General features: G+C 48.4%; 2 protein-coding genes across 7 annotated transcripts in view; one reads left to right on the top strand and one right to left on the bottom strand.

The window, feature by feature from the left end:
- Positions 1-214: 214 nt before the first annotated feature.
- Positions 215-7,370, top strand: DYNLT1 (dynein light chain Tctex-type 1). 3 transcript variants are annotated; one of them, XM_007186110.2, is made up of 5 exons: positions 215-292; positions 3,017-3,058; positions 6,051-6,174; positions 6,549-6,626; positions 6,924-7,370. In XM_007186110.2, exons 1-5 carry the CDS (start codon positions 266-268, stop codon positions 6,992-6,994), a joined length of 342 nt encoding a protein of 113 aa, XP_007186172.1. In that variant the 5' UTR covers positions 215-265; the 3' UTR covers positions 6,995-7,370. The 3 variants fall into 3 exon arrangements, with proteins under 3 accessions (XP_007186172.1, XP_028023238.1, XP_057383753.1); XM_028167437.2 differs by lacking the exon at positions 6,924-7,370 and having other exon boundaries at positions 6,569-6,624; XM_057527770.1 differs by lacking the exon at positions 3,017-3,058 and having other exon boundaries at positions 236-292.
- Positions 7,371-8,076: 706 nt separating this feature from the next.
- The window catches only part of TMEM181 (transmembrane protein 181), a 71,739-nt gene continuing 56,073 nt past the window's right edge, over positions 8,077-23,742 (bottom strand). For all 4 annotated transcript variants that reach the window (XM_057527768.1, XM_057527769.1, XM_028167435.2 and 1 more), the window contains 11 exons: positions 21,377-21,457; positions 19,612-19,711; positions 18,949-19,079; positions 18,625-18,716; positions 17,272-17,329; positions 16,534-16,636; positions 15,907-15,958; positions 13,892-13,974; positions 12,791-12,880; positions 11,967-12,033; positions 8,077-11,542 (listed from right to left, as the gene is read on the bottom strand). In XM_057527768.1, coding sequence (XP_057383751.1) covers positions 11,464-11,542; positions 11,967-12,033; positions 12,791-12,880; positions 13,892-13,974; positions 15,907-15,958; positions 16,534-16,636; positions 17,272-17,329; positions 18,625-18,716; positions 18,949-19,079; positions 19,612-19,711; positions 21,377-21,457 — 936 coding nt within the window. In that variant the 3' untranslated portion in view covers positions 8,077-11,463. The remainder of the gene's footprint in view (positions 11,543-11,966; positions 12,034-12,790; positions 12,881-13,891; positions 13,975-15,906; positions 15,959-16,533; positions 16,637-17,271; positions 17,330-18,624; positions 18,717-18,948; positions 19,080-19,611; positions 19,712-21,376; positions 21,458-23,742) is intronic.

Consider the following 23,742-nt stretch of genomic DNA (forward strand, 5'->3'; position numbering starts at 1 on the left):
ATTTGTTTTGTTTTCATTGCTGAGGTGTAGGGAGCTGCCGGGATTCCCTGGCGGATTCCCGCGGAAACCGTCGGCCCCGGGAGGACGGGAGAAGGAGCTAACGCCGAGCGGCCGCCGGGCTGGTCGGAGCGGCACGGACAACTGGGTCAGGGAGGGAGTGGGCGGGGCCCTAGAGGAGGGCGGGCCCAGGCGCGAGGGCTGGGCCTGAGTGCGCCTGCGCAGTGCGCTCTACTCAGGGAGGCGGAGGCGAGGCGCCGAAGGAAAGATGGAAGACTACCAGGCTACCGAGGAGGTAACCGCTGGGTCGGCGACGGGACGGGTGGAGGCCGGGAGTTCCGGGTGCGGGTGGGCGGCGGCAGCCAGGGCCTTGTGCGGGCACCCGGGCCGCGTCTAGACGTGGGCAGCGGCCGTCCCCGGCGCAGGCTGTTGGCACCGGCGCCCTGCCGAGCGCTTCGCGGTGACCCGCCGCCGGGCCGGCTCAGGGCGTCGTCGCCCTGCCCGGGGCGGGGCTCGTGGGGCGGGGCGGGGCGTGGAGGGGGCTCCGCAGCCCCGGGACGCCTTCCGCCGGCGGCGCCCCCGGGAGCCTACCCGCCGCGCCGCTCGCCTCCCCGGCGCCCCCGGCCCGCCGCGCCCCCACCCCGAGAGAGCGCCGCCACTCGCTGCGTTTATTCCGTGATGCAGACCCCGCCCGCGGGTGGGGAAGACTGAAGGCCGCCGCTTGTGTGTCGCTGATGCACGCAAGACTCCAGAGTGACCCGCACGTACAGTCACATCTCTCAAGTCCCTTCAGTCAAGGATTGGATCCTCTGGCTGTGGGCAAAAAGCAGACGTGCCCAATAGGAGAACCTGCCTTTGTCTCCGTTTCCGCACCTGTTCTTCGGTGCTGCGCGCAACGCCCACCGAGGCCACCGTCACTCCCATTTCATTTGAGTTTGAGACGACAGTAAGCTAGCTCCTATTTGTGGTGGGAGAAGAGTCATCTCTTACTGCCCCAACGAAGAAGCAGGGTAGCACATACAATTATTTACCAAGCAGAAGACATGCACTGTAATGACGTGTGCCGTTTCATGGCTCTCCTTCAAGCTTACGAGCATTCAGGGAATATAGCTGATGGATGCGCCTCTTATAGGGTAGCTGCCCCTTTTTCTTCTCGCTAAATAATTCTTGTTGAAATACAAATAAATGGAGTCCTATTTATTTTGCAGCCTGTCAAAAATAACAGGTTATTTTACCATTTTTGAAATTTAGTCTAAGCAGGAATGTTTTGAGGGAAATACATATATACATAAGGCTTAAGGACTGATCTTCAGAGTTTCAGTTTTTATCTAATTTCCAAACTAGCACAAACTGTCTATGGTCGTGTCATCATCAGTGTCTGAATGCTGGCAGCAATCAAGTGAATAATTAGAAGTCATAGTTGAGGAGCAGGGAGCCAAGGAAAAACTTTTCCCTGTAAACTGTGCACTAATATAATATTGGAAAATGGCTTGTATTATAGGAATATTGAGTAACTTTTAAGAAAGGAAATGGCAATATAGAGGAAGTCCTTAATACTGGCATTTTAATACTCTGCACTCTAATTCTGGCTCTCACCAATGAGGCGGCTAAGTGACTTCATTATTTCAGATCTCAACTGCATATCCGAGAAATGAAAGGGCTCAACAGAGTTGATCTGTGTTTTACACAAGATAAAGCCCTGGGAGGCTGAGACCATGACTCTCTTCTTTCTAGCAGGCCTGCTTTGGGCGTTTACTAATCCACGCCACTCCTCCTAACAGCCTCTGCATATCCCCTAACTTCATGTAGATACCTGGATCTTTGTATTAATAACTCTACTCTCCGTTCATTGTTCATCTTTCCTGTAGAAACTGAAACTGCCCAGTGGATTCTGTACAACTGCTGTACTTTCCACTAAAAGTCCATTGAAATGCCCCTCACCCTTTTTCATATTTTAACCGCATGGAAAGTTATACAGGGACCTTCCTGTATGGTTTAGGATCACTGAAGTCTCTTGGAAGGATCCTTTAAACTTCGAGAAATAATTTAATCTAGGATACTGCAGATGTTCATTAACTTGGTGAGTTGGCTTTGTCTGCCAGTTTGACTTCTGAGTAGAGCAGGTGGGCTTCAGGCAGTCAGCTCTTGAGTCCTGGGAAGAAAGGGGCATTGCTAGCACTGGGCCACAGTGGTCAGCAGCCCCGCAGGGAGGAAAACGCCCTGCCAGACTCTCTGCCTTTATTCCACCGGGATGCACGTGGACTGAGGGCCTGGGGCTGCCCTCTGGAAAGCATCTGCAAGGCTCAGGAAATAAGGTTCCCAGGATTCAGAGGGAACCTTGTACCCGTTCAGATGTACCACACGTAAAAAGAAAGAAAAAAGAAAACCATTTATATAAACTCCTGGCACTGGATTCCCGCTGACAGCCCACCTCCCAGCTCACCTCGACACACTGGCGGGGAATGGCCGTGCCAGCCGCTGGCTGTACAGTCCTGAAGTAGGACAGCACTGAGAAAGAAAACAGTAAAATCATGGTAAATCTGACCACAAATAGTGGTTAAAAACAAACCGCCAAAACCAAGACGTCTTAAGTTGCAAGCCTCCTAACAAGTTTACATGAGGGAAAGACTCAGTTAATTTATATAAAAGTCAAGTAATTCATTAAACTCCTATAGTAATGATCCTAGCGGCCAGCTGAAATGGATGGAGAGATTGAATTCTAGTTTAAGGTGAAGTCAGTCTTTTGGGTCATGGCATGATTAAAACAAAAACAAACCAAAAAAACCTTTAAATTGTGTACCTGTGTCCTAAGTCTCCTGACTGCCTCTCATTAGCTCTGGGATCCTCAGGGAGTTCCGTAATGTGAAATGAACAGCCCTCAGTGAAATGAACAGCCTGGTTAGATTATTTCTAAGGTCTTCATTTCTAAATCATGTTCATTACCTAAATTTGCATTAATCAGTGCAGTGGAAAAGGATCTTTTAAATCAATCAAACTTAACTAATTGTCTTCCTTACAGACTGCTTTTGTTGTTGATGAAGTGAGCAACATTGTAAAAGAGGTAAGAGGAGAAATGCTCCCTTCTTCAGTGTTTGATTAATGGCTTGTATGAGTGAAAATAATGTTTTAAATACTGTCTTGGAATTGTTTCAACTGAGCCTGTGTGTTTTGGCATTTCAAATAAGTTTTTACTTCAATGAATTATCTAGATAAGAATTACTCCCATATTATGTTAATTATATATTTTAAATGAGACAGAACATTTTATATACTAGCATTATTATTGAATGTTACTAAGGCTTGATTCTATAACCTTTTAGCATCAAAGACTCATGGTAATAATCACACTGGAAAATGTAAACGTGCATTCCCTGTGTGGTAACTGCCACCGTATGTGGTGCTTTGAGGGATTAACCCACCTAGTGAGTTCAGAGCTGGAATCTGAGAAAATGGGAGTGTTAACTCAGTGAAAAGAGGGGGACAAATATTCCAGGCAGTGGACAAGTGCAAAGGCTCTGTGGTAAGGAGTGTGCGTGGTATGTTTGAGGGATTGGAGGGAGGTGGGTGTGGCTGGATTAGTGCTGAGCAGGGGGGCAGCCTGGGGCAGGAAGGAGGCCAGAAACGTTTTCCTAGTCAGTTTCCCTCCCTGGGTACACTGAGCACAAAATGAAGCCAGTGGCTAAAAGACGGTTATTAGATGATCTAAGTTTACCAATACCATTTGAGGTTATATATGTGATTTGGAATTTACTCCAATGCAAATTATTATTAGTGCAAGTTATTGACTAATGCCAGAGTGATAAAGAACCACAACCTATTTTCGTGAACATCATCAGAAAGCAAAATGATTTTGTTCTGCCGTATGTATTATTCCACATCAGGCATGATTTTCTGCTTGCTTTCAGGATGTATAACAGTTTGCTTGTCATTGTTTTTCTTTTTTTTAAATTTACTTATTTTTTAAAGTTTTTTGTTTGGCTGCGTTGGGTCTTCATTGCTACGCGCGGGCTTTCTCTAGTTGCGGTGAGCAGGGGCTACTCTTCGTTGGGGTGCGCGGGCTTCTCATCGCGGTGGCTTCTCTTTGTTGCGGAGCACGGGCTCTAGACACACGGACTTCAGTAGTTGTGGCACGCGGGTTCAGTAGACGCACAGACTTCAGTAGTTGTGGCTCGTGGGCTCTAGAGCGCAGGCTCAGTAGTTGTGGTGCACGGGGTTAGTCGCTCCACGGCGTGTGGGATCTTCCCAGACTGGGGCTCGAACCCGCGTCCCCTGCATTGGCAGGCGGATTCTTAACCACTGTGCCACCAGGGAAGCCCTTGTCGTTTTTCAAAATACAGTGTTTCTTAGGAACATGGTAGGGAGCAGGAAGATGGGTGAATTTCACTAGAACTCTGAGAAATGGAGTTGGCTTGTCATGAAGCCTCCTTGGGCCTCGCTTGTTTTCTTCACTGTCTTTGACTTGGTTCCCAGGCAGCAAGTACCATTGCAAGTAGACCTTCCCAGTCTCGTGGAAGCATAAAGTTACAGTGTGGTGTTACTTTCACATGGGCCTCTACAGCTTTTTTTTGCCTCTAGGCAATAGGTTAATTCTGTACTCGAGCTATTTTAAGCATTGGGTGGTAGTAAATTTGGATGGGTCCAAAATTAGCGGAGGGTTTTCCTCCCTCCCTCAGAAAAACAGTGAATTCCGAAGCACGTGTGGAGAGGCTTGCCAGAGTGAGAGGTTTGGCTTGAGTGCACCCCCTACTTCTTTGAGGACGCCCAGAGCTATTAATACCCTGGTCCCAGGTTCAGCTCTGGGCTGGGGAGGGAGCAGGACACGGCCGAGGGTGCGGAAGAGCTGTGACAGTTTGTGAGGGGAGCCGGCCGCTCATACGGCGTGACTGTAGGTAGCTTCTGTTCCTCAAAACCAAGGTCTCTGGGCTAGGCCCCCGGCAGTAGACCCCAGTCTGTCACCATTGTATACAACTCAGGGACTTTTTCTCTCCACGTCTGAGGACAGAACTTAGGCCTCACTGAATGTTATTATTTTAGGTCATAAGTGTCATAAAAACTCAGTTTTCTGGTTTCCAGCACAAGTTAGAAAAGGAGAAGAAAAGAAAGCTGCTTAGAAGCAGGCACACAGGCACCAGCATAAAAGGCCCAGAAAACCATAAAATGGGGCTATCCTCATTACCAGCTGGACCAAGAGTTGGGGCCAGGGACCGCGTGTATTCCTGAATACCCTCTGAAGCACACAGGGTGAACCCACCCAGAATAGAGCACAGAAAAGGAGACAAGGAATTTCATAATAAAGAAAAAATTCATCACAAACTAAGTTTTGGAATAGATAGAGGAGTTCTTTAGTTTTCTGAAAAATGTACTTCTGTGGTAACATATTCCCAGAAGATGCTGGGTAAAGGAAGTATTTGTAAATATCAATACATGATTATTTGGATAGGTTTGTACATTGTCAGTTGTACAACCGACAAAAGATTCCTCTATCTCTAGTGTACTTTTAAGAAAGAAATAGGCAAAGGAAGATATTTTCTAGCCTCAGTAGGAAGAAAATGCATTGCTTATCTCCAGACAGTAATCACAACAGCAAACATTAAATTCAGTCAAAATGTTTAAAAAACTTGACAGATCAGATGCTAATTACTTTTTTTTTTATTTGGCTGCACTGGGTCTTAGTTCCAGCATGCAGGATCTTCGTTGTGGCATGCGGACTCTTTACTTGGCGGCATGCGGGATCTAGTTCCCCGAGCAGGGATCGAACCCGGGCCCCCTGTGTTGGGAACGCGGAGTGTTAGCCACTGGACCACCAGGGAAGTCCCATATAATTACATATTTTAAAAAATGAATATAAAGCATTCAAATGAAATATAACACGGTTAGAACAAAAGGTACATTTGCAAAGGAGTCCTCGTGGTTACAAATAAGCTTATTTACACTTTATGCAAATTGTATTTCAGCAGTTCTTAGGGTGCGGTACTAACTGTGCTAACCTCAGGAGTGGCTGGAAGGTGTTTGGTGTGTTCTGCTAACAGTGACCAGCGTGCTCTGTCTTCCAGGCCATAGAAAGTGCCATCGGTGGCAACGCCTATCAGCACAGCAAAGTGAATCAGTGGACCACAAACGTAGTGGAGCAGACCTTAAGCCAACTCACCAAGCTGGGGAAACCATTTAAATACATTGGTAATGAATTTTTGCCTCTTGTTTGTATTGGTGGTGGTTCTTTAAATACTGATCAGAGGCGAGTCTGTCAGGAGAGCAGCGTGGCCTCAGCTCAGAGGAGGTTCCTGGTAGGACCAGGTCACTCGGCTTGTGCACGTTACCGCCCACCTGGCCTGTGGGGCTGCGGGAACGCAGGGATGTACCAGCATTTCAGATCTGATGCTCTTAGAACAAGCCTGTGGTGATCTATTGATGTCCTAGGACCAGGCACTCTACCCCTAGAATTGTTATCATGAACATCAGCCACGTGATCTACATATACATGCTGAAAGTGGACAGAAAGGAATTTGTGTTGCCAAGTATATTTCTCTAATAAGAGTCTGTTTTTATCGAAGTGACCTGTGTAATCATGCAGAAGAACGGAGCGGGATTGCACACGGCAAGTTCCTGCTTCTGGGACAGCTCTACTGATGGTACGGTTTTCATTCCTTTCATGAAGGCTTGTCACGGGCACTTCCCTGAAGGCTCTGTGGTGCCTGGACCCTGCTGAGATCTAGATAATTCAAAGCGTTGTTTTATGAAATATGTGCTTGGATGTTTCCTGTCTTTGAATGCATGTTTATTAGAGTCACCTTTTAAAACACTTTATAGAAAAGAGACTGGCCAACCTTCTTTTTTGGCCACCAAGAGTTAAGTACATGATCGTGAGAACTCGGAAGACCCCCGTTCTTCCCGGTTTTCTGCCCTAACCCGCCTCCTTCCTCCCGCAGGGAGCTGCACTGTGCGATGGGAGAACAAGACCATGTACTGCATTGTCAGCGCCTTCGGACTGTCCATTTGACCGCCTTGTCCAGCCTGTGATCTTTCTCCTTTTGTCCCAACATTTCTCTTCCATCTTCTAACCACCAGCCATCTACTCAGTGATCACCTGTCTCACGCTCTTTAAGTGTGTTTTTGTGGCGCTCTCAAAATGTAGAGAAAAAAACCAAATAACCACACTGTTCTGTGACCTGCACACCCTAAGTCAGAGGAATCATCACCGAAGGTAGTCAGGAGCCTGTCCTGCCACTTGTCTTAACTTTGAATGTTTCTTTTCAAAGGTGCTAAAAGCCGAAATCTGCTAGTGTGAAACTTTCTCTACTCTCTGAAATGATTCAAATACACTAATTTTCCATACTTTGTACTTTTGTTAGAATAATAAATTATTCCAATTTAAAGTGTGTGTTTTCTTCATAGTCTAAATAGTATCACAAATGAATTCTCCATATTTAGTTAGTGGCTTTAGAATCTATAAAACTGTAAAAAAACAGAAGTTGCAGTTCAGCTTTGGTCCTCTCCAGTACAGCGATTTGCTGATTCACCCGTGGGACCAAGATCTTGACTGCTTTGCTGTGTTCTGGTTGGAATTCTACCCTTGGGCATCACATCCTTCCCTCCAGGTCTTCTCTTCTGGAGCTTAAGGGGTGGCAAGTGGGCAAGCTGGTCTTTTCTGATAGCTGGAGAGCTCTGACTCACACTGTCGGCCCAAATCTGCAACACTACAGCTTCTACTGTGTTCTCTTATTTTTCAGTAGCAATCACAACAGAAATGTTTTAGTACCTTACGGCTTACACAATGGTTTCACAATTATTCATTTTGTGTCCACAACAGTTAGACCATTATTTATGAATCAGAAAAGGTGTCTGGAGGTTTTCTGACTGATTTAAAGTCATATCCAAGTAAGTGGGGAGGTGGTCCCCAAACCCAGTGAACCTCACCTTCAGGGCTCGTGCCTGGGCCACGTTAACATGGCAATAAAGACAGACACACCTCCGCGTCCACCTGCTGAGATGAAAAAACCCTGCTCTTGTCCCTAAAGCACCAATGCCTGAATGATCAAGTTAACTCCACATGCAAAGAGCAAACAAATCAATGTACATAAATAAGGATCAAATATTAAAAATTTATTAACATCTACCAGAAAGGTAGTCTCTTAGTAAAAGGTGAAAGATTTATACGACCTGAAGAGAAACCAGAGTATAGAAAGGTAGTCTCTTAAGCCATTCCCAAAGTGTAAATTTGCCATAAATAAACATTTATTCACTTTGATTGACTACAATGATCATTCTGTGATCAAGTACTACTGTGCTCACTGACACAGTTCCAAGGTCTAATACATAGCTTTATCTTTCCTTTTGAGCTTAAGGTTTAGAGTTGTTTTATTTTACAAATATTTATAGTCTCTTTGTAAAAAGGCAGTTTTCAGTAGCAGAAAATCCTGTGTTTCATAGTCTGGTATTATAGTTCCCAGTATACCTAAAACATGTCAAATTAAGATAAACAGGGTAACAAGATGTCACAGACTAAAGCAACTTCCCTTTGGCCTGCAGAAAAGATTTGTACCTTTGTTTTTCAAAAGTCTAACCTCTAAGGCAACTGGTTTTTAAAACCCTCAAAATACATAAATGTACTTAAGTGTTCTAAGTCTAGTCTTCACTAGATGTCCCTTTTAATTACCCCTTCTATGAGCCTCTGTGTTTTTCCCTGTGAAAAGGATTCCAGGAAATAAGTTACTGACCACATTATAATCCACTGAACGTAACTGTACCTTCAGTAAATAGCTCATGGAATTCTTGAGGCTGGTGATGTCTGTCTTGTAACCTGACCATTTAATGGGTTGGGTTTACATAATGTATCTAAACTTTTATTGCAATCTGTAATTATGTACAGGAACAATCTTACAAACCTTGAATATATTTTATATATCCTCTTCTTTAGCCTTTCAAATGGGGCTTAAGAGAGAGAAAACTGCATCACTGCACTGCTTTAATGATTTAATAATAAATCAAGCAGACCTTTATCCACATGGATAATGAAGCTCTCCCTAGGGAAACTCTGAAATGCCTACAGTCATCTTCCAGGTTCCCCTAGACTGGACCAGTATAAAAAATTATCCCAAAGATGATGTTATTCAAGCTGTTACCATGGAAGAACTAAAGTCAGCCCTTTATAATTTAAGTTTGCAAAACTTTGATACCCTCCAAGACCAAAAAATAATCATAGTCATTTTCTTGCTACTGTCTAAAGTTTCTGGCAGACTTTAGTGTTTTAACCTAATACCTTTGGCACATATAATACACGCTAAATGCTATACATTTTAAGCAAATTTTTACATGTAAGATGTAACATGTTGACATATACTAGAGAAGAGAAACTGAAAATGCATGACTTAATAAAGAACCATTTCCCACTTAAGTACTTTCTTTTGTAACTTTTCCTCGTTTCCAACTTAGTTACAAAAAGTAAATAAATGCTCCTATATTTTTCATTTCACTGATTTGATGCCAATAAGAATCAAAGGATGAAGATATCAGTCATCAGTTAACAACTACACTATAGGATGAGGATAAGTTTTAAAATGTACCTAATGTGTACAGCTAAATGCTTCAAATACTTTACATTTACTGATAAATAACAGCATTCCAAATTATGGACAATTATTTTATAATGATTAAAACTTGTAAACTATATCATACTAGGATACATTAATCAGCACAAGTAAGTTTTCATCAATTTACATAAAATTAGTCTTAATAGAAGTTGTAAAATTTGGTAACAGAAAATTTCTTCAATACCTCTGAATACACAGAATCAAAAAAAGTAATCACGTCATTGCAGCAAATGTAAAAATCATGTAAACTTGAATTACCCTTGCAATAATACAACTGTTTTAATTCAGACTTTCTTATTTACAAGGTTTTAAAAACAAATATAAATGGAATCCATATTAAAGGTGCATTATCATTAAAGTTTAAATTAAAAAGAAAGATATGAAGTCATAATGAATAGTCTCTCATGAACCTCTCTAAGGTCCCAGCACTACCTAAAGTGGAATGTAACTTTTAGCTCTGAATGGTAATTGGAGAGGTAATGTATACATGAAAAAAGTGCAGGGGCTGTTTGCAGAGCAGAACAATCACATCCCATACCTCTGCGTCTGCCGAGATGGCATCAATCAGGATGTCTGCAATGATCACAGGTAAACCATTCAAGCAAGAGATTAGTATGCATGCCAAATGAAAAGCAAAGGCGATATCTCTACCTCCTATAATTAGCCTTTGACAAAAAGGAACTGGAAATCTCCAGGGCCTTCTACGATGCCACAGATTCAGCAGCTCCAGACGGCTCTTACACAGAGCAATTTATCTGTTTACCTGACGACCATGTGAGACACACAGGGCCGGAATGATTCCCACCAAGTTACCTTCTCCCCAAAGATGTTCCTCCATAAGCCATCTAAAATGTTTTACCTTCTTTCATCTAGTTTCCAAATGTGAAGCTGAAGAACTTTTTGGCAATAACGAATCTGTAGTAGTATACCAATCACTTGTTTAACTTTTATTAAAAAAACAAAACAAATAGAGCTCTACAAGGTGTCATCTTTAACAGAGTTGCAGAAACTCCTGCTTACTGGAATTGTAATGGATACCCTCCTCCCCATGAATATGAATGATGTCTCTATGCACAGGGACATCATTCATATTCATGATGTAACGCTCACACGCATTACTCACGTGTGCACACAGGCCCTTAGAAAACTCTGGCAACGAGACCCTTCCCATGGGAGCTGACAACCTGTCAGTCATCTTACCCTTTCCTTACGAGCCTTATCAAACGCTCCTCAGAACTCCAAGACACCAGCTCTGCTTTGGTGGCAGTGAAGGGCTAGAACCTGCCCACCCGCCTCCCTTTCCCTAAAGAGCCATTACGTACGTGCACATTTCACACAGCAACCGACACAAGTTACCCGTCACCTGAGAGGCGTGATCACCCAGAGCACAGGCCACTCAATGGGGAAGGACTGCCCTCGTGGGGAAGCCACAGAAACAGGCTTCCCTTGGAGTTTAAAGGGTCAAAAATTGGTACCACGGGGCAGGGAAGAAAGGGAGGGAGCAGAGGACCACCACCATGCTGTGGGCCTTATTCACAAGGGCTTTCCAGGAACTTGAAATTAGTAAATTGCTTTTTTAAGTACATAATTCTCTCTACTAAAAACAGCAGTAATTTCTTTCTCACCACTGAAAACAGCTATCTCTCATATGAAATCTTTGAAAAATGATTTGGCTGTTTAAACTTTTCGTCAGTGCTTCTCTTCCCAAATAAATGCAGTCAGTCTAACAGTAAATTTGGCCCATTGTTTAAATTTGTCCTCAATTTTGGTTTTCCTTTCAAAAATATGTAAACAAATAAGGATCAGGAAATCTCTGCTTGTAAGAGAGGACTGCGTTCAGGCAGGTACAGGGCAGGCCAGGAAGCAGGCACGGGGGGGCTCAGTCACTCTCAGACCCCTCCTTGTACTGGGCCCGGATGGCCTGGCCATTCTGCAGGGGCATCTCTTCATAGTCACTCCTGTTACAAAAGAGACCTCTGATACCATTTGGCTTTTGACAGCACTGGATTTATTCTCCTCTTCACACTGACCCGCCGTCCTAACAAGAGCCCATTTCCTAGCCTCGCTCTCTCCACTTCTGTCACCAATTGATTCCTCCCACTCCTCCCGCCCCACCCATCACCAGGGTGTCTGTTCTTCCAGAAAGAACTGCTCTTCCTGTGGTCACCACTCACTCAGGTGTCCAACAGGAAGGGACACTACCCACCTAAGCCTGAGTAACATGACAACAGAAAACCAGGGGATCGCATGACTCTCCCAGGTGAAAGAAACGGGACGATACCTTTGAAATCGTCTGAGAATGATCACCAGCCTCTCCAGTAAACATGCAAAAGCAGGCCGAGCGCTGGCCCCGGGCAGCCTTCGGCGGAGGTGGGGACTTACCCATATATCACGTCGTCGTCCGAGTCGTTGAGCATGGAGAAGGCGGGATTGTCCTTCAGCTGGGACTCTGAAAACCAACAAGCATTTTAACGTCACCAGCCCAGAGAGGCAGGATGCTGTTCTAGAAGAAGGGTGGGAGTCAGAAAGAGCTGGATTCCAATCCCCGCTTCCCCGTTTACCGCCTGCGTGAGCCAGACAGGTGGACAGGTCATTCTGTCCCCGGGGGGCGCCGCGGGAAGACTGAGCGGGAGCCTGGGGGGAAGCGCCGCCCGGAGCAGCCGGCGGGCGGGCTCCCCGCAGCCCAGGGTCCCGCAGGTCCTCACTGGGAGCAGGGCCGGGAGACCTGGTCTGCCAGCCGCGCCCGCCGCGCCCCGGGCCTGAGCAAGGCTGCTGGTCCACAGCCCGTCACCCGTCACCTCTGCCCAGACCCTCTGTGCACATGCTGAGAGCCCCCTCCACGGACAGCCAGGTGGCCCTGCCGGGCCACACGCCGCCCCGGCTCCAGGGAGTTCTCACCCTTCTCACCCCGGGGCAAGAGGGCTGTTTTGGTTTGGTTCTTTTGGGAGGTGGGGCGGGGTGTACGTCTGGCTTTCTTTTGATGGTCACGGCACTCATTTCCAACAGACTTTATTTCGCGGGGCTGACGGACACACTCGTGTCAGGACCCCCGGACACACTCCGTCCGTGCATCTTGGGCTGTAAGGACACGGCACCCGCGGGGCTCCACGTGCGGCTCAGGGCTCGCTAGCTAAGCGGGAGGCGGGGAGGCGGGGCCGGAGCTGCTGCCCAAGCTCCCTGGTCAGCGACCTTGGCCGGTGGCTTACCGTACAGGGCGTTCTTGGAGGGCGAATACACAAAGGCCAAAGTGTAGAGGTAAAAGTTCAACAAGCCGTAGAAAGATAAGAATTCAGCTGGTGACACTGGTCAAGGGAAACAGCAGAGCTGGGACACCGTCTATTTGGACACGTCAGCCGGCCCCTCCCCCAACCGTCAGGGACTGCTAAGTAGCAGCCGGGACCCCGGGGGCCACACCCAGACATCAGGGCACCACAGGGCAGGCCCACGGCCGGAGGTTACAATGACTTTCCAGGGGCACCTGAAAACCACACGTGAGCCGCGCCCTCTCCTATCTATGGAAGCCTCTGGAGGTGGCAGGACCTGATGAGAGCAAGTCACACGCAAAGGGCAGGAAGGCCACATAAATACGGGTGAGTCAAGAATAAAAGGAAGAACTGGAAACAGACTCTCAAACTAGTCCTTCTTAATCTTTTCTGGATTACATACCCCTTTGAGAATCTGATAAAAGCTTTGTGTAAAATTCAGTCACAAAAATGTGAAAACTCATGCGTCGATTCTAAGGATGTAAGTAAGAGAAGAGGCCCCACGGAAAGAACCCAAGACGTGAGGGATGAACCCCAAGGTTTCCCCTGATGGACGCCATCACTGAAAGCGGGAGTGGGAAGCACACACTTGACCCGATTATGCATCCAGAAGAGGAGCTTACTGCCAAGGCAACGGGGCCTCAGGGAATCGAAGGAGGTCCCGCTGTTCACAAGCCCTCCCCAGAGACACAGGTGTCAACTGCAGCTGGGCACATCTGGGAGTTGGTAAGGGATGCCATCTGGGGAGAGAGGACCCTCGAATCAGGCCTCGGCCTCTCCCCAGTGCCCTGCAGGGAGAGGTGGGCAGCCCTGGCCGGACCCGAGGCTCGGATGGTGAGTGGACCTGTTCCAGGCCCTGCCCCACAGAGAGGAGAGTGGGGCGTGCAGGACAGGGGCAGGCGCTGGGGCCCCTGGGCCTCTCATTCACACGGACAGGGGTGAGGCCCCCAGGGCATGCCTCTTCCTGACTTTCACAGGCCTGCAACGCTACCCACTCCACCGGGGTGTGTGCCTGACACCTGACGTCTTTCCACGAAAGGATATAATTCTGGTAGTGAGTTGACAGTTCAGCTACAAAATTGTCTTGTAATACTTGTGCTCCGAACCTTAAATAAAGGATGACGATGCTGAAAAAGAAGGGGGGTGGACGATACATAAAAACACACCAAGAGACAGCACTAGCTGCACATAACTTGCTACATTCACTGGCTAGTCATGATTTCATCTGCATGGAGACTCATACACGCGCACACAGCCCCTCCACTGGGCTCCTGGTCTCAGATCCAGGGACAAGGTCAGCCGATGCCGACGCAGACCTTGTTACAGCCTCGAACCCAGGTCCCCGGGCACGTGCTCCTCCTCTTCTCTTACTCAGTCTGTGCCTTTTGGACCATCTCCTCCAACAGACCCGGGGGACAGTCGGCCTCTCCTTGTCCTCCTCCCCCGCTGGGCAGTGGTTCACATACCTGTCTGACACCTGCCCACCAGCGCACGTGCCGACAGAGGGTTCTGGTACTGGGGAGCCCACTTCCCCTCCCTGGGGTCCAATCTCCACTCCAGCCAGACAGACTGTTTAATAAAATGTGAACCAGGTCCCTTCACCTCCTGGCTTAAAACCTTGCGAAGGGTTCCCACCACTGAGAACAGAACCCAGACTCCTCACCATGGCCTGTGGGGCGCCCTGACCTCCCGGCGGCCACCCTCCCTCACGCCCTCACGCCCTGCGACGCCGCTGTCCCTGAGCCCAGGCTTCAGGCCCCAGGCGCCCTGCTCGGAGAGGCATCGCCCACGAGCCCCATTAAAGCAGCCACGCCCTCCTGCCATCGCCCATCCCTCTGCTTTCATTACGGCGTTTAGGCTACTTTTTAATTTTTTATCACTGCCCTCCTCCCCTGGACTACAAACGCCGTGACAGCGAGGAACCCGTCTGCCCAGTTACCAGTGGGGGCACTTCCTGGGTACCTGCTGCACGAATGAATCCCCTCGAAACTCGGACGAAGAAAGATCACAAGAGCATAACAACTTCTAGACAGACGTACAGAGGTCACTACAAGGAGACAGTAGCTCCCAGCCCGTGGACTGGGGCAGCCTGAGGGCGAGGCTGTGTGAGGGGGTGGGAGGGGTGTTTATGTGTAAAGGAGGTGAGGGTGTGCATGTGAGGCTGTACCAAGGGCTGAAGAGAGACTGAGTAACAACCCATGAACCTCTGTTTTCAGGTGAATTTAGATGCTGAATAAAACCAAGCTCATTTTGAAGACCAGGCCAAGTTCACATGCTTTGGTGAGGGATGCACACAGCTCCTGCAGGGGCGGGTGAAGGAACCCAGATGCCTCCGAGATCCCGCATCCAACAAGGCTGGGACCCCAGCGCAGGGGTGGAAAGCCAGCCACTCGGAGCCCGGCATGGCTCCCACCAGGGAAAGGGCTGACAGCCGCTTATTTGCCATCCAAACAACTGAGAAAGAAATGCAGATAACTAGATGTCGTTCCCCTTCGGGATTTTGATTTTAGGAGAAAGCGACAAACCAAAAACAAGCAAGCAATTATCCGGAATTCATTCAAAGACCCGGCTTTCTGCGCTCCCTCAGGCCGGCCCACGGACCCGGGAGAGTCCTCGGCACCTGCTCTGCTGCGTGGCATCTCCTGCCCGCTTCCCTCGGGCAGCAGCGTGTGTGCTTCAATGATGCCCGCTTACCGTCCTGTCCTTGGGGCAGCAAAAGGAGCCCAGGTGCCAAGCACGTCACCCAGGATCCTAACTCTCCGACTTGTCTCTGCTGCGTCTGCTGCCTTACAGGGCACATGTCAGAGCAAGGGGGGAACTTGAGCAGCGCTGGGCCGCGGGCCTTCGCCAAGCTCTCCTCTCCCCTGGGCGCGAACAACAGACATGCTCCCTCAGCCACCACACGCTCAGGGCCCTGCCGGGGGAGGAGGCCTCAGACCAGTGGATACAGCTGGCTAGAAGCCCCCTAAAATTAACCCCATAGAACGGGAGAAAAGATATTCAGGACAGTAAAATAAAAACTCACATTTTGCTTCTTTTAAGAAATAAAGTCTTCTTACCTAATGATAAGCACTACAAAAGTCAATGCTGTCAAAAATTTCAACCTGAGATCTGAAAAAGAAGTAAATACTCCCATTAAATCACCAAATTGGAATTAAATTCCACTAATCCCAGAGATCTTTAAAGACAAAAATAAAGCCAAACCTTCTGAACAAAACCCTTCTTCCCTCTGGACTTTCATCCTGTTAGTACCTGAAGCCCAGGAGAAATGCTGTCTCACCTCCCCCGAGGCCAGGAGGGTCTCCAGCGAGGCCGTGGCCACTATTATTTGCTTGTGACAGATTGGGGGAAAGGATCCTATGACATCAGGTGACTTGTCCCGATTCAAGGACGAGGAAAACCACCCCTGCCGCTTTGTAAGGTGCGATTCCAGAAGGATCCAGGCAGCTCCAACAGCCACACTGGCACCTGGGGCCCCAGCTGGCTTCCACCCCACAGGCCTCCCTCCAGCGTTGGCCCGAAGCACTGTCCAAATGGCCCAGAGTCACCCCTGCAGCCCTGGGCTCCCTGGGGCTGAAGGCGCTGCTCCAGCCCCTGGGTCTGCCCTCCGGGTCAGGCCATCGTCCCCCCCAGCCCGTGCCCACGTGGGCAGCCCTGCACCAGGGGGGTCTGAGACCAGCGCTTACCTACATAAGGCATGTGCCGCAGCTCGGAGCAGGCCCGCACGATCAGGAACAAAAGGTATAAGATGTACATGGCGGCCACCACCATGAAGAAAACCTTCATTCCCTGGAGCGAAACCAGACGGGCACTTGAATCACAACAGGGTCTCAGTGTTGCTTCTCCCTCCGACGACGTAAGCAGGAAAGCCAGAGCTTTCTAAGAGGGACCCGGAGCCCTGAAGGTCACAGCCTGGAGCAGCACGAGAACACGCTCCGGCCGCTCTGACTCTCCTCATCCCGGATCAACCCCTCTGCGAGCACAGGCGGCCAGCTCACCCCAGGAGGACAGCCCGGCCCCTGCTCATCAGACGAGCGAACGCCCCCATGACACACGGAAAGCTCCGAGCACGGGGCCTGGAACGTAGGAGGTGCTCAATAAACGGCAGTGGCGCCTACTTGTCTCTCCCCGGGGTGAGGGCCTGGCTCCCCGCCCGGCTTAGGAAGACAGCGCTGTGTGTCCCAGAAAGCATCCAGGCCTGGAGCTCAGTTTTCTGGACCTTGGTTTTCTTTTCTGTGAAATGAGGGGCTGAACTAGATCACCTAGAAGACGGTGGGTCTAAACCACACATGAACTTTCTATGGACCTTCCCAAATAACCAGTTGGCAAGCTTGTATCAACAGCACAATTTAAGTTACAAAATTCAGCGACTTTTTAAGACAGCAGTTAAAAAAAATTCCTCTGGCTTCATTAACGATCCTTACCTGAAAATTTCCTGTGTCAACTCGATACTGGTACATTGGATCATGTAATTCATTAATTCTAGAAATACGATGTTATAAAAAAAAACATAGATTAATAACTAGTTTACTTTTTATTTTATACTTTCTCTCACTTGGCTTTTTTTTTTTTTTAAGATTTATTGATGGATTGATTGATTGATTGCTATGTTGGGTCTTCGTTTCTGTGCTAGGGCTTTCTGTAGTTGTGGCAAGTGGGGGCCACTCTTCATCACGGTGCGCGGGCCTCTCACTATTGTGGCCTCTCTTGTTGCGGAGCACAGGCTCCAGACGCGCAGGCTCAGTAGTTGTGGCTCACGGGCCTAGTTGCTCCGCGGCATGTGGGATCTTCCCAGACCAGGGCGCGAACCCGTGTCCCCTGCATTGGCAGGCAGATTCTCAACCACTGCGCCACCAGGGAAGCCCCCTCTCACTTGGCTTTTTAAAAAACTTACTAACATAAACTACTTGCTGACCAACAGTAAGAGATTTTTAAAAAGTAGTCCTCAATTTATGAGAAATCCCAAATTACCTACTGAAATGCGCACACACTACTAACGTACTGTCCACAGCCATCAGTATGGTGAAGTACAGTGTTCATCGTCACGAAAATCCCTATACTAGCTCTCTTTCCATTTTAAGAGCTGTTTTCCAGGCACCTTTTCAACGGCATACATGGGCACCAGGAAATAGATGAGCACACAGAGAAAGCAATAAAAGTAAATATAAACTTCTATGAAGCGCATTTCGAAATGACACTGGGCTGAGACGACAGGAGGGTGGGAAGAGGGAAGCGGAGACGCGACCTGAGTCCTATCATTACTGTGCCAGGTGCCAACATCACACCCCTGAGATGGGACTAGTTTCTGCAGAGAATCCTACTTGGGTGAATCAGGTTGTCACCACGTTAGGCTTCTGCAGTGGCGCCATTTGACAGACGGACAAAAATGCTAAAGATCAACCCTGGGAGCGGGTATAAGGACGGGGCGGTTTAACGACACAAGCCAAAGGAGAGACGTAAAACATCTGGGGACAGTGGCGAACCAGGAGCCGACCTGAGCGTCATTCCTACAAATGGAGTCTCTGCCTCTCGGAAGGAGAAATCTGAAAAGATGTGGTCTCCTTTGTTTTCCACCTTAGACTAGAAGAGTCGTGTACACCTCTACATGCCATTCAAGCAGAAATGAACCCTCAGTTTAAGTCACACTACCAAGTCGTGAAACACTGGGTGACGGACTCCCTTCTGGATGAGTTCACAAAACACAGTCGACTTTGGGTCTGTCCACCTTGTTAAATGCTTTCCAAGGCTGAAGTTTCACACATAATAAAATTACTCACGTCTGCCATATTCCGAGGGTAACACAGGCCAACCACAATAGTCCAACAATGAAGAATTTAGGCAAATAGAAAGTCAAGCACTTCCTTTCTCCCTTAAAAAAAAAAAAAGAAATAGAGAAGTTAGTAATTCTAGCAAACTATTACCCCCTCACAGACCACAACGGATCATAGATACTCCAATCATTTCCACACAGCACACACTCTCCTGTTGACTATGAGGCTGAAGATAGGTTCCCAAGGGCGAGTTCACCCTAAGGATTATCACCAGAGTCTGGCACAGAAGGACTGAGTCCCCCACTCCCTCCGGAAGTGCTGACGGCTCACCTGCACCCGGATCCCGTGGTACACGCACAGCCAGAAGAGCAGCAGGGCACACAGGAACACAGACTGGAAGAGGTCGTCCAGCATCCCCGGGAACCAGCTGTTCACCAGGAAGGAGAGGGGGAAGAACGGGTCTGGAAGGCAAAAGGCAGACAGGCCTGGGGAAGGCAGACTTGCCAGCACCCGGCAGGGCACCCCATCCCCGTGTGAGGGCAGAACTCATGATCGCTTTCCCCCCGGCCAGAGCCACGGGGAAGGTAGTGAACTAAAGGCTGTCTTGTTTTTCAAAAATCCGAAAAGCCAATGAACAGATTGCTCCAGGAATGAGTACCGAGTGCCGTCTGCCCCTGCCAGCCGCTCCTCCCCGTGGCCTGGGAGTCCCAGCGCCGCAGCTCTGGAAGCAGATGCTTTCTGGAGCAGGGCACGAGGAGCAGACAGCGCTGCTGCCACCCTCAGCCAAGTCCCAAGACGGTGTCTGCGGCCCTTCCGGGTTTTAACCTCCAGGCAGCGGGAAAGCTGCAGGCGCCCGCCGCGTCCTGGAGCAATGTCCCTCGGGCTGCACGGGGCACTACCACCTGTTCCTTCAGGGGCCCCCAGGCCACCTCCAGGATGCCTTCCAGCTTTCAACGTTAAAGGGGAAAGCGCCAAAGTAAACATGGCACCTACCGTTGTAAAGCAGCAGCAGAGGCAGGAGAACGGACATCCACTTCTGCTCGATGCCCCAGTCTCGCATGGAAAACTTCCGGAGGGAGTGAGCAAACAGGCACTGCGAACCAGACCAGGCCCCCAGTCACCATCTCTGCCCACCCCGCCGAGCATCACCTTACGTCTGTCTTCCTGAATCACAGGTCTCAGTGCCAGCCAAGACCTGCTGAGCCAACCCCTTGCTGAACCGACCCTGAGACCATCAGTGACAACTGGGAGAAGACAGTGAATGGCTGCAAAGGAGCCTTGATAAGACGGTCACGGCTCTTCTCACAGGGGCAGGAGGTGACGAGGAATACAATGGCCGTAACCCCCCTGGCCCCCCAGCCTCCTCCTGGGCAGGCTGTTTCTACCAGGCCGGCTCCCACTGAGCCGCAGGGAAGGACCTCCCCGGGCACAGGCCACATGCTCCCAGAGGTGCGACTTTCACAGATGACACCAGCTTCTAGGGAGGCACCAGGGCTCCCAGAGGAAAAGCCGAGGAATGAGGCTTATATATAACCACGGTCAGACGATGTGCTTCTTTTCAAACACCTCCCTGAAGGGGCAGTGGCCCATGGGAGAGGTTTCTTTAAACTCTAAAACATCATACAATTTGTGATTTTTACGCCTGGAGTTGTTTTGTTTTTTGTTTTTTCTGCAGTCTAACGTAAGTCAATAATTTCCTAAGCAATTTGGACTTCCTGGGCTGATGGACCATTTCCCCCAGTCTATCTGTCAGAATCAGGCCCATTTCTCTTGTTTGAGAACGTGGGGCCCTGGGTACCAGCTCTCTGGGCCCCAGAGTACGGAGGCAGAATCCCAGGCAACAGAAATCCTTCAAGGAACAGCAAGGATTTCTGACCAAATATAAACAGCAGTTTTCCGCTTTCCTTTAGTGAGTTCACCAGGGGAGGCCCTGGCCATCCCAGCTCTCAGGGTACTCTGTGGCTGTGTCCTGCCTTCCAGCCACACCCAGATCACCACCGTCTGGCACTTTGCTCACATGTCCCCTGTGAGCCTGTGTCCTTCTGTACACAGTTAGTCTGCGAAGCCACAAGTTCCTTGGGTGGCAAGTGGAGCGGCCAGCACTGCTAAGAGCGGACGTCCTAAACGTCACACCTTCTGCACAGGGCAGGCAGCTGACAGGGGCAGGACACCACCCTTCAGGCACACTTCCTTTTCCTCCAGTTTATAACTTCCCACCTGCACTGGCTGGGCCTCTGTGGGGACTGCCTGTACCCTGTGGGTTATCACCCCCCAAAGACACGGTGCACCAGTGGACAGAGACCTCGGATCCCAAATGAGCCGAGAGCCTGCACGTCCAAAGCCCCTCATCTGCAGTCTCCTGAAAAAGCCCGAAGACCGAAAGGTCTGGTCCACTTTTCCAAATGTAAAAACCCAAGAACGTGCTGTACCTGCACTCAGAGAAGGTCACTCAAACGAGGCAGAATCCCTTCCACGCAGGTTAGGTGGCACTTCTCACTGCACCGATGAGCATTCACTTACGAGTCAGTGACCTGTAATTACTGTGACACTACGCAGCGCTTACTTACTAAACATACCACAGCATTCCTGCAGCACGGCACCCAGCAGAAATACAGAATACTAGTACCATCAGGTCGGCCCACTGGATGGAGTGCCTCAGAGTTCAGGTAAATCTCCCGCACTCTAACAACCATAATTTATGAACTAACTTTGCCCTTGTTTGGATTCTGACATAATCTGTTAGGTGAATGGTACTTACAGTGACAACGAAGGTAAGCACCACAAAGACGAATCGGAACCAAATTTCCAAGTGGGAAAATGCAGGGTCGTAAGTCTTCCACTAAAATGGAAAGCAGGAAAACAACTTGAAAAAAAATTCATCTAAAAGGAAGTACACCACATTATTTATTTATTTTTTTATATGGTGTGCCCATACAATGGACTATTTTTTTTTTAATGTCTTCTATTTATTTATTTTTGGCTGTGCTGGGTCTTCACTGCTGCACGAGGGCTTTCTCTAGTTGTGGCGAGCGGGGGCTACTCTTTGTTGCGGAGCACGGGCTCTAGGTGCGTGGGCTTCTGTAGTTGTGGCGCATGGGCTTAGTTGTTCCGTGGCATGTGGGATCTTCCTGGACCAGGGCTCGAACCCGTGTCCCCTGCACTGGCAGGCGGACTCTCAACCACTGCGCCACCAGGGAAGTCCCCACCACATTATTAATAATAGTTATGTCTAAATGTGAGACTACGGGTAGTTTAAAATGCTCTCTTACACTTTCTTACATGTTCTAAAACTTTAACACTTAGTACATTTTATTTTTATATTAAAGAACACACACCTTGTACCAAGAGTTGAAAATAGCTTTAAATGGTGGCATACTAATGATGAATCTGGCAGATAAATTATTCTATAATAATAGCAATAGCATTTGGCTTTTAAATCTCATATCAAAGATCAACGCTGTCAATCTCTTTATTAGAAAAAGCCATGCTTTCCATTAAAAGACACAGATTTTTAAACGATGCAAAAATGTAAGTATGATGTTCTAAAAAAGACTGAGTGAAACTTATAGATATGAATCTGAGACAAAAAAAAATACTGTGGAATGATGGTTGTCAGTTCTCGTGCTGAGTAGTCTCACTCATATCAAGTGCACGGCTAACAGAGACAGGATGAGGCCCCACGTGCTGACAGCAGGTGGAAGGCAGCCCTTCCCACCTCGGTTACCAGCCAGATTCATCACCAGAGCCCAGGACACGGCGCTGCACTGGGCTAGGGAGCCCCACCATTTTAATGCACTGAATTAAAATCATCTGAGCAATTTCAAAATTGTAACAGATAGAGCAACAGATAGAGTTAAAGACACCAGATTCACCTTACTTGCCTCAAACATTAAATGTATACACACACACACACACACACACACACACAAAGACACTGGACACGAGGCAATGAAGGGCCATAATCTCTAGCTGATGGGGGACAGGTGCACCCCCTGGTCACCCCAAGCCCTGGGGGAACCCGAGCAGAGCCCAGTGGTCTCTGAGTCGCAAACACACCGCTGTGAGTGTAGGGACACAGCTCACCGGCTGTGACTCACAGGACGGAGTACTAACAGAGGTACAGAGCAAGCTCCAGCCACCTGCCTAAGGTCGCCCTCCCCACGTCTTCACCTGAATCCTGATCCGCGCATGAGAGTGAGTAAACCACCCGAGGCCAGGGGAAAATTCCTGAAAGGATCACTGGCACTCACAGAAGGCCAGTAACAGTAAGAAAAATGCACTGTCAGAGGGATATTGTAGAGAGTACTCCAAGCACTCTTACCTCAGTGGTGGGGAAAAATTAGCCTTAGACTCAATGCTGCTTTGGTCCCACCTAGCAAAGTTTAAAATCAAGGCCTGAAAAGCACACACTGTTTCCAAGGAACGTTACCACATCCTAGAACAGAGCTCAAGGATATTTATCAGAACACAAAACTCTAGCAATCAATAACGTCTGACACTGAATCAAAAATACCAGACGTGTAAAAAAAGCAAGAAAATATGAAACATGATGAGAAAAAACTAATCAATCAAAACTGACCCAGAAATCGCAGACAACAGAATTAGTAGATAAGGACGTGAAGAAGCTAGAGGAGAGTTTGCACACGTGGAGCAGAGACCTGGAGGGTGGTCAGCAGCAGATTAGACGTCACAGAGGGCACAGACGTGAAGACGGCAAAAGAATCCACGTAAAATGCGACAGAGAGAAAAGACGTCACAGAGGGCACAGACGTGAAGACGGCAAAAGAATCCACGTAAAATGCGACAGAGGGAAAAACGAACAGAGCGTCAGTAAGCTGTGAGACAACTTCAGGTGGCCTAGTAGATGTATACTTGGAGTCCTCAAATTTCTATTGGTGGGAAGAAGGCAGGAGGATAGAAAAAATATTTGTAGAAATATTGGCCAAATTTTTCCCAAATTTGTTGAAAATTATAAACTCACAAATCCAAGAAGCTCAATATACCCTAAGTACAAGAAATACGATGAAAAGTATACCAAGGAACACCATAATCAAACTGCTTAAATAAGTAAAAGAGAAAAATCCTAAAAAGTGGTGGGAGGGGGCTGGAGGGGCGGAGAACTGT

The sequence above is a fragment of the Balaenoptera acutorostrata genome, chromosome 14 (assembly GCF_949987535.1).
Source record: "Balaenoptera acutorostrata chromosome 14, mBalAcu1.1, whole genome shotgun sequence".
Classification (NCBI taxonomy): domain Eukaryota; kingdom Metazoa; phylum Chordata; class Mammalia; order Artiodactyla; family Balaenopteridae; genus Balaenoptera; species Balaenoptera acutorostrata.

Bases quoted from the DNA above. Each gene is read 5' to 3' on its own strand.
- DYNLT1 (XM_007186110.2), top strand. From the start codon at position 266: ATGGAAGACTACCAGGCTACCGAGGAG. The intron at 293-3,016 runs GTAACCGCTGGG...TCTTCCTTACAG, and splicing joins ACTACCAGGCTACCGAGGAG to ACTGCTTTTGTTGTTGATGA. The intron at 3,059-6,050 runs GTAAGAGGAGAA...TCTGTCTTCCAG, and splicing joins TGAGCAACATTGTAAAAGAG to GCCATAGAAAGTGCCATCGG.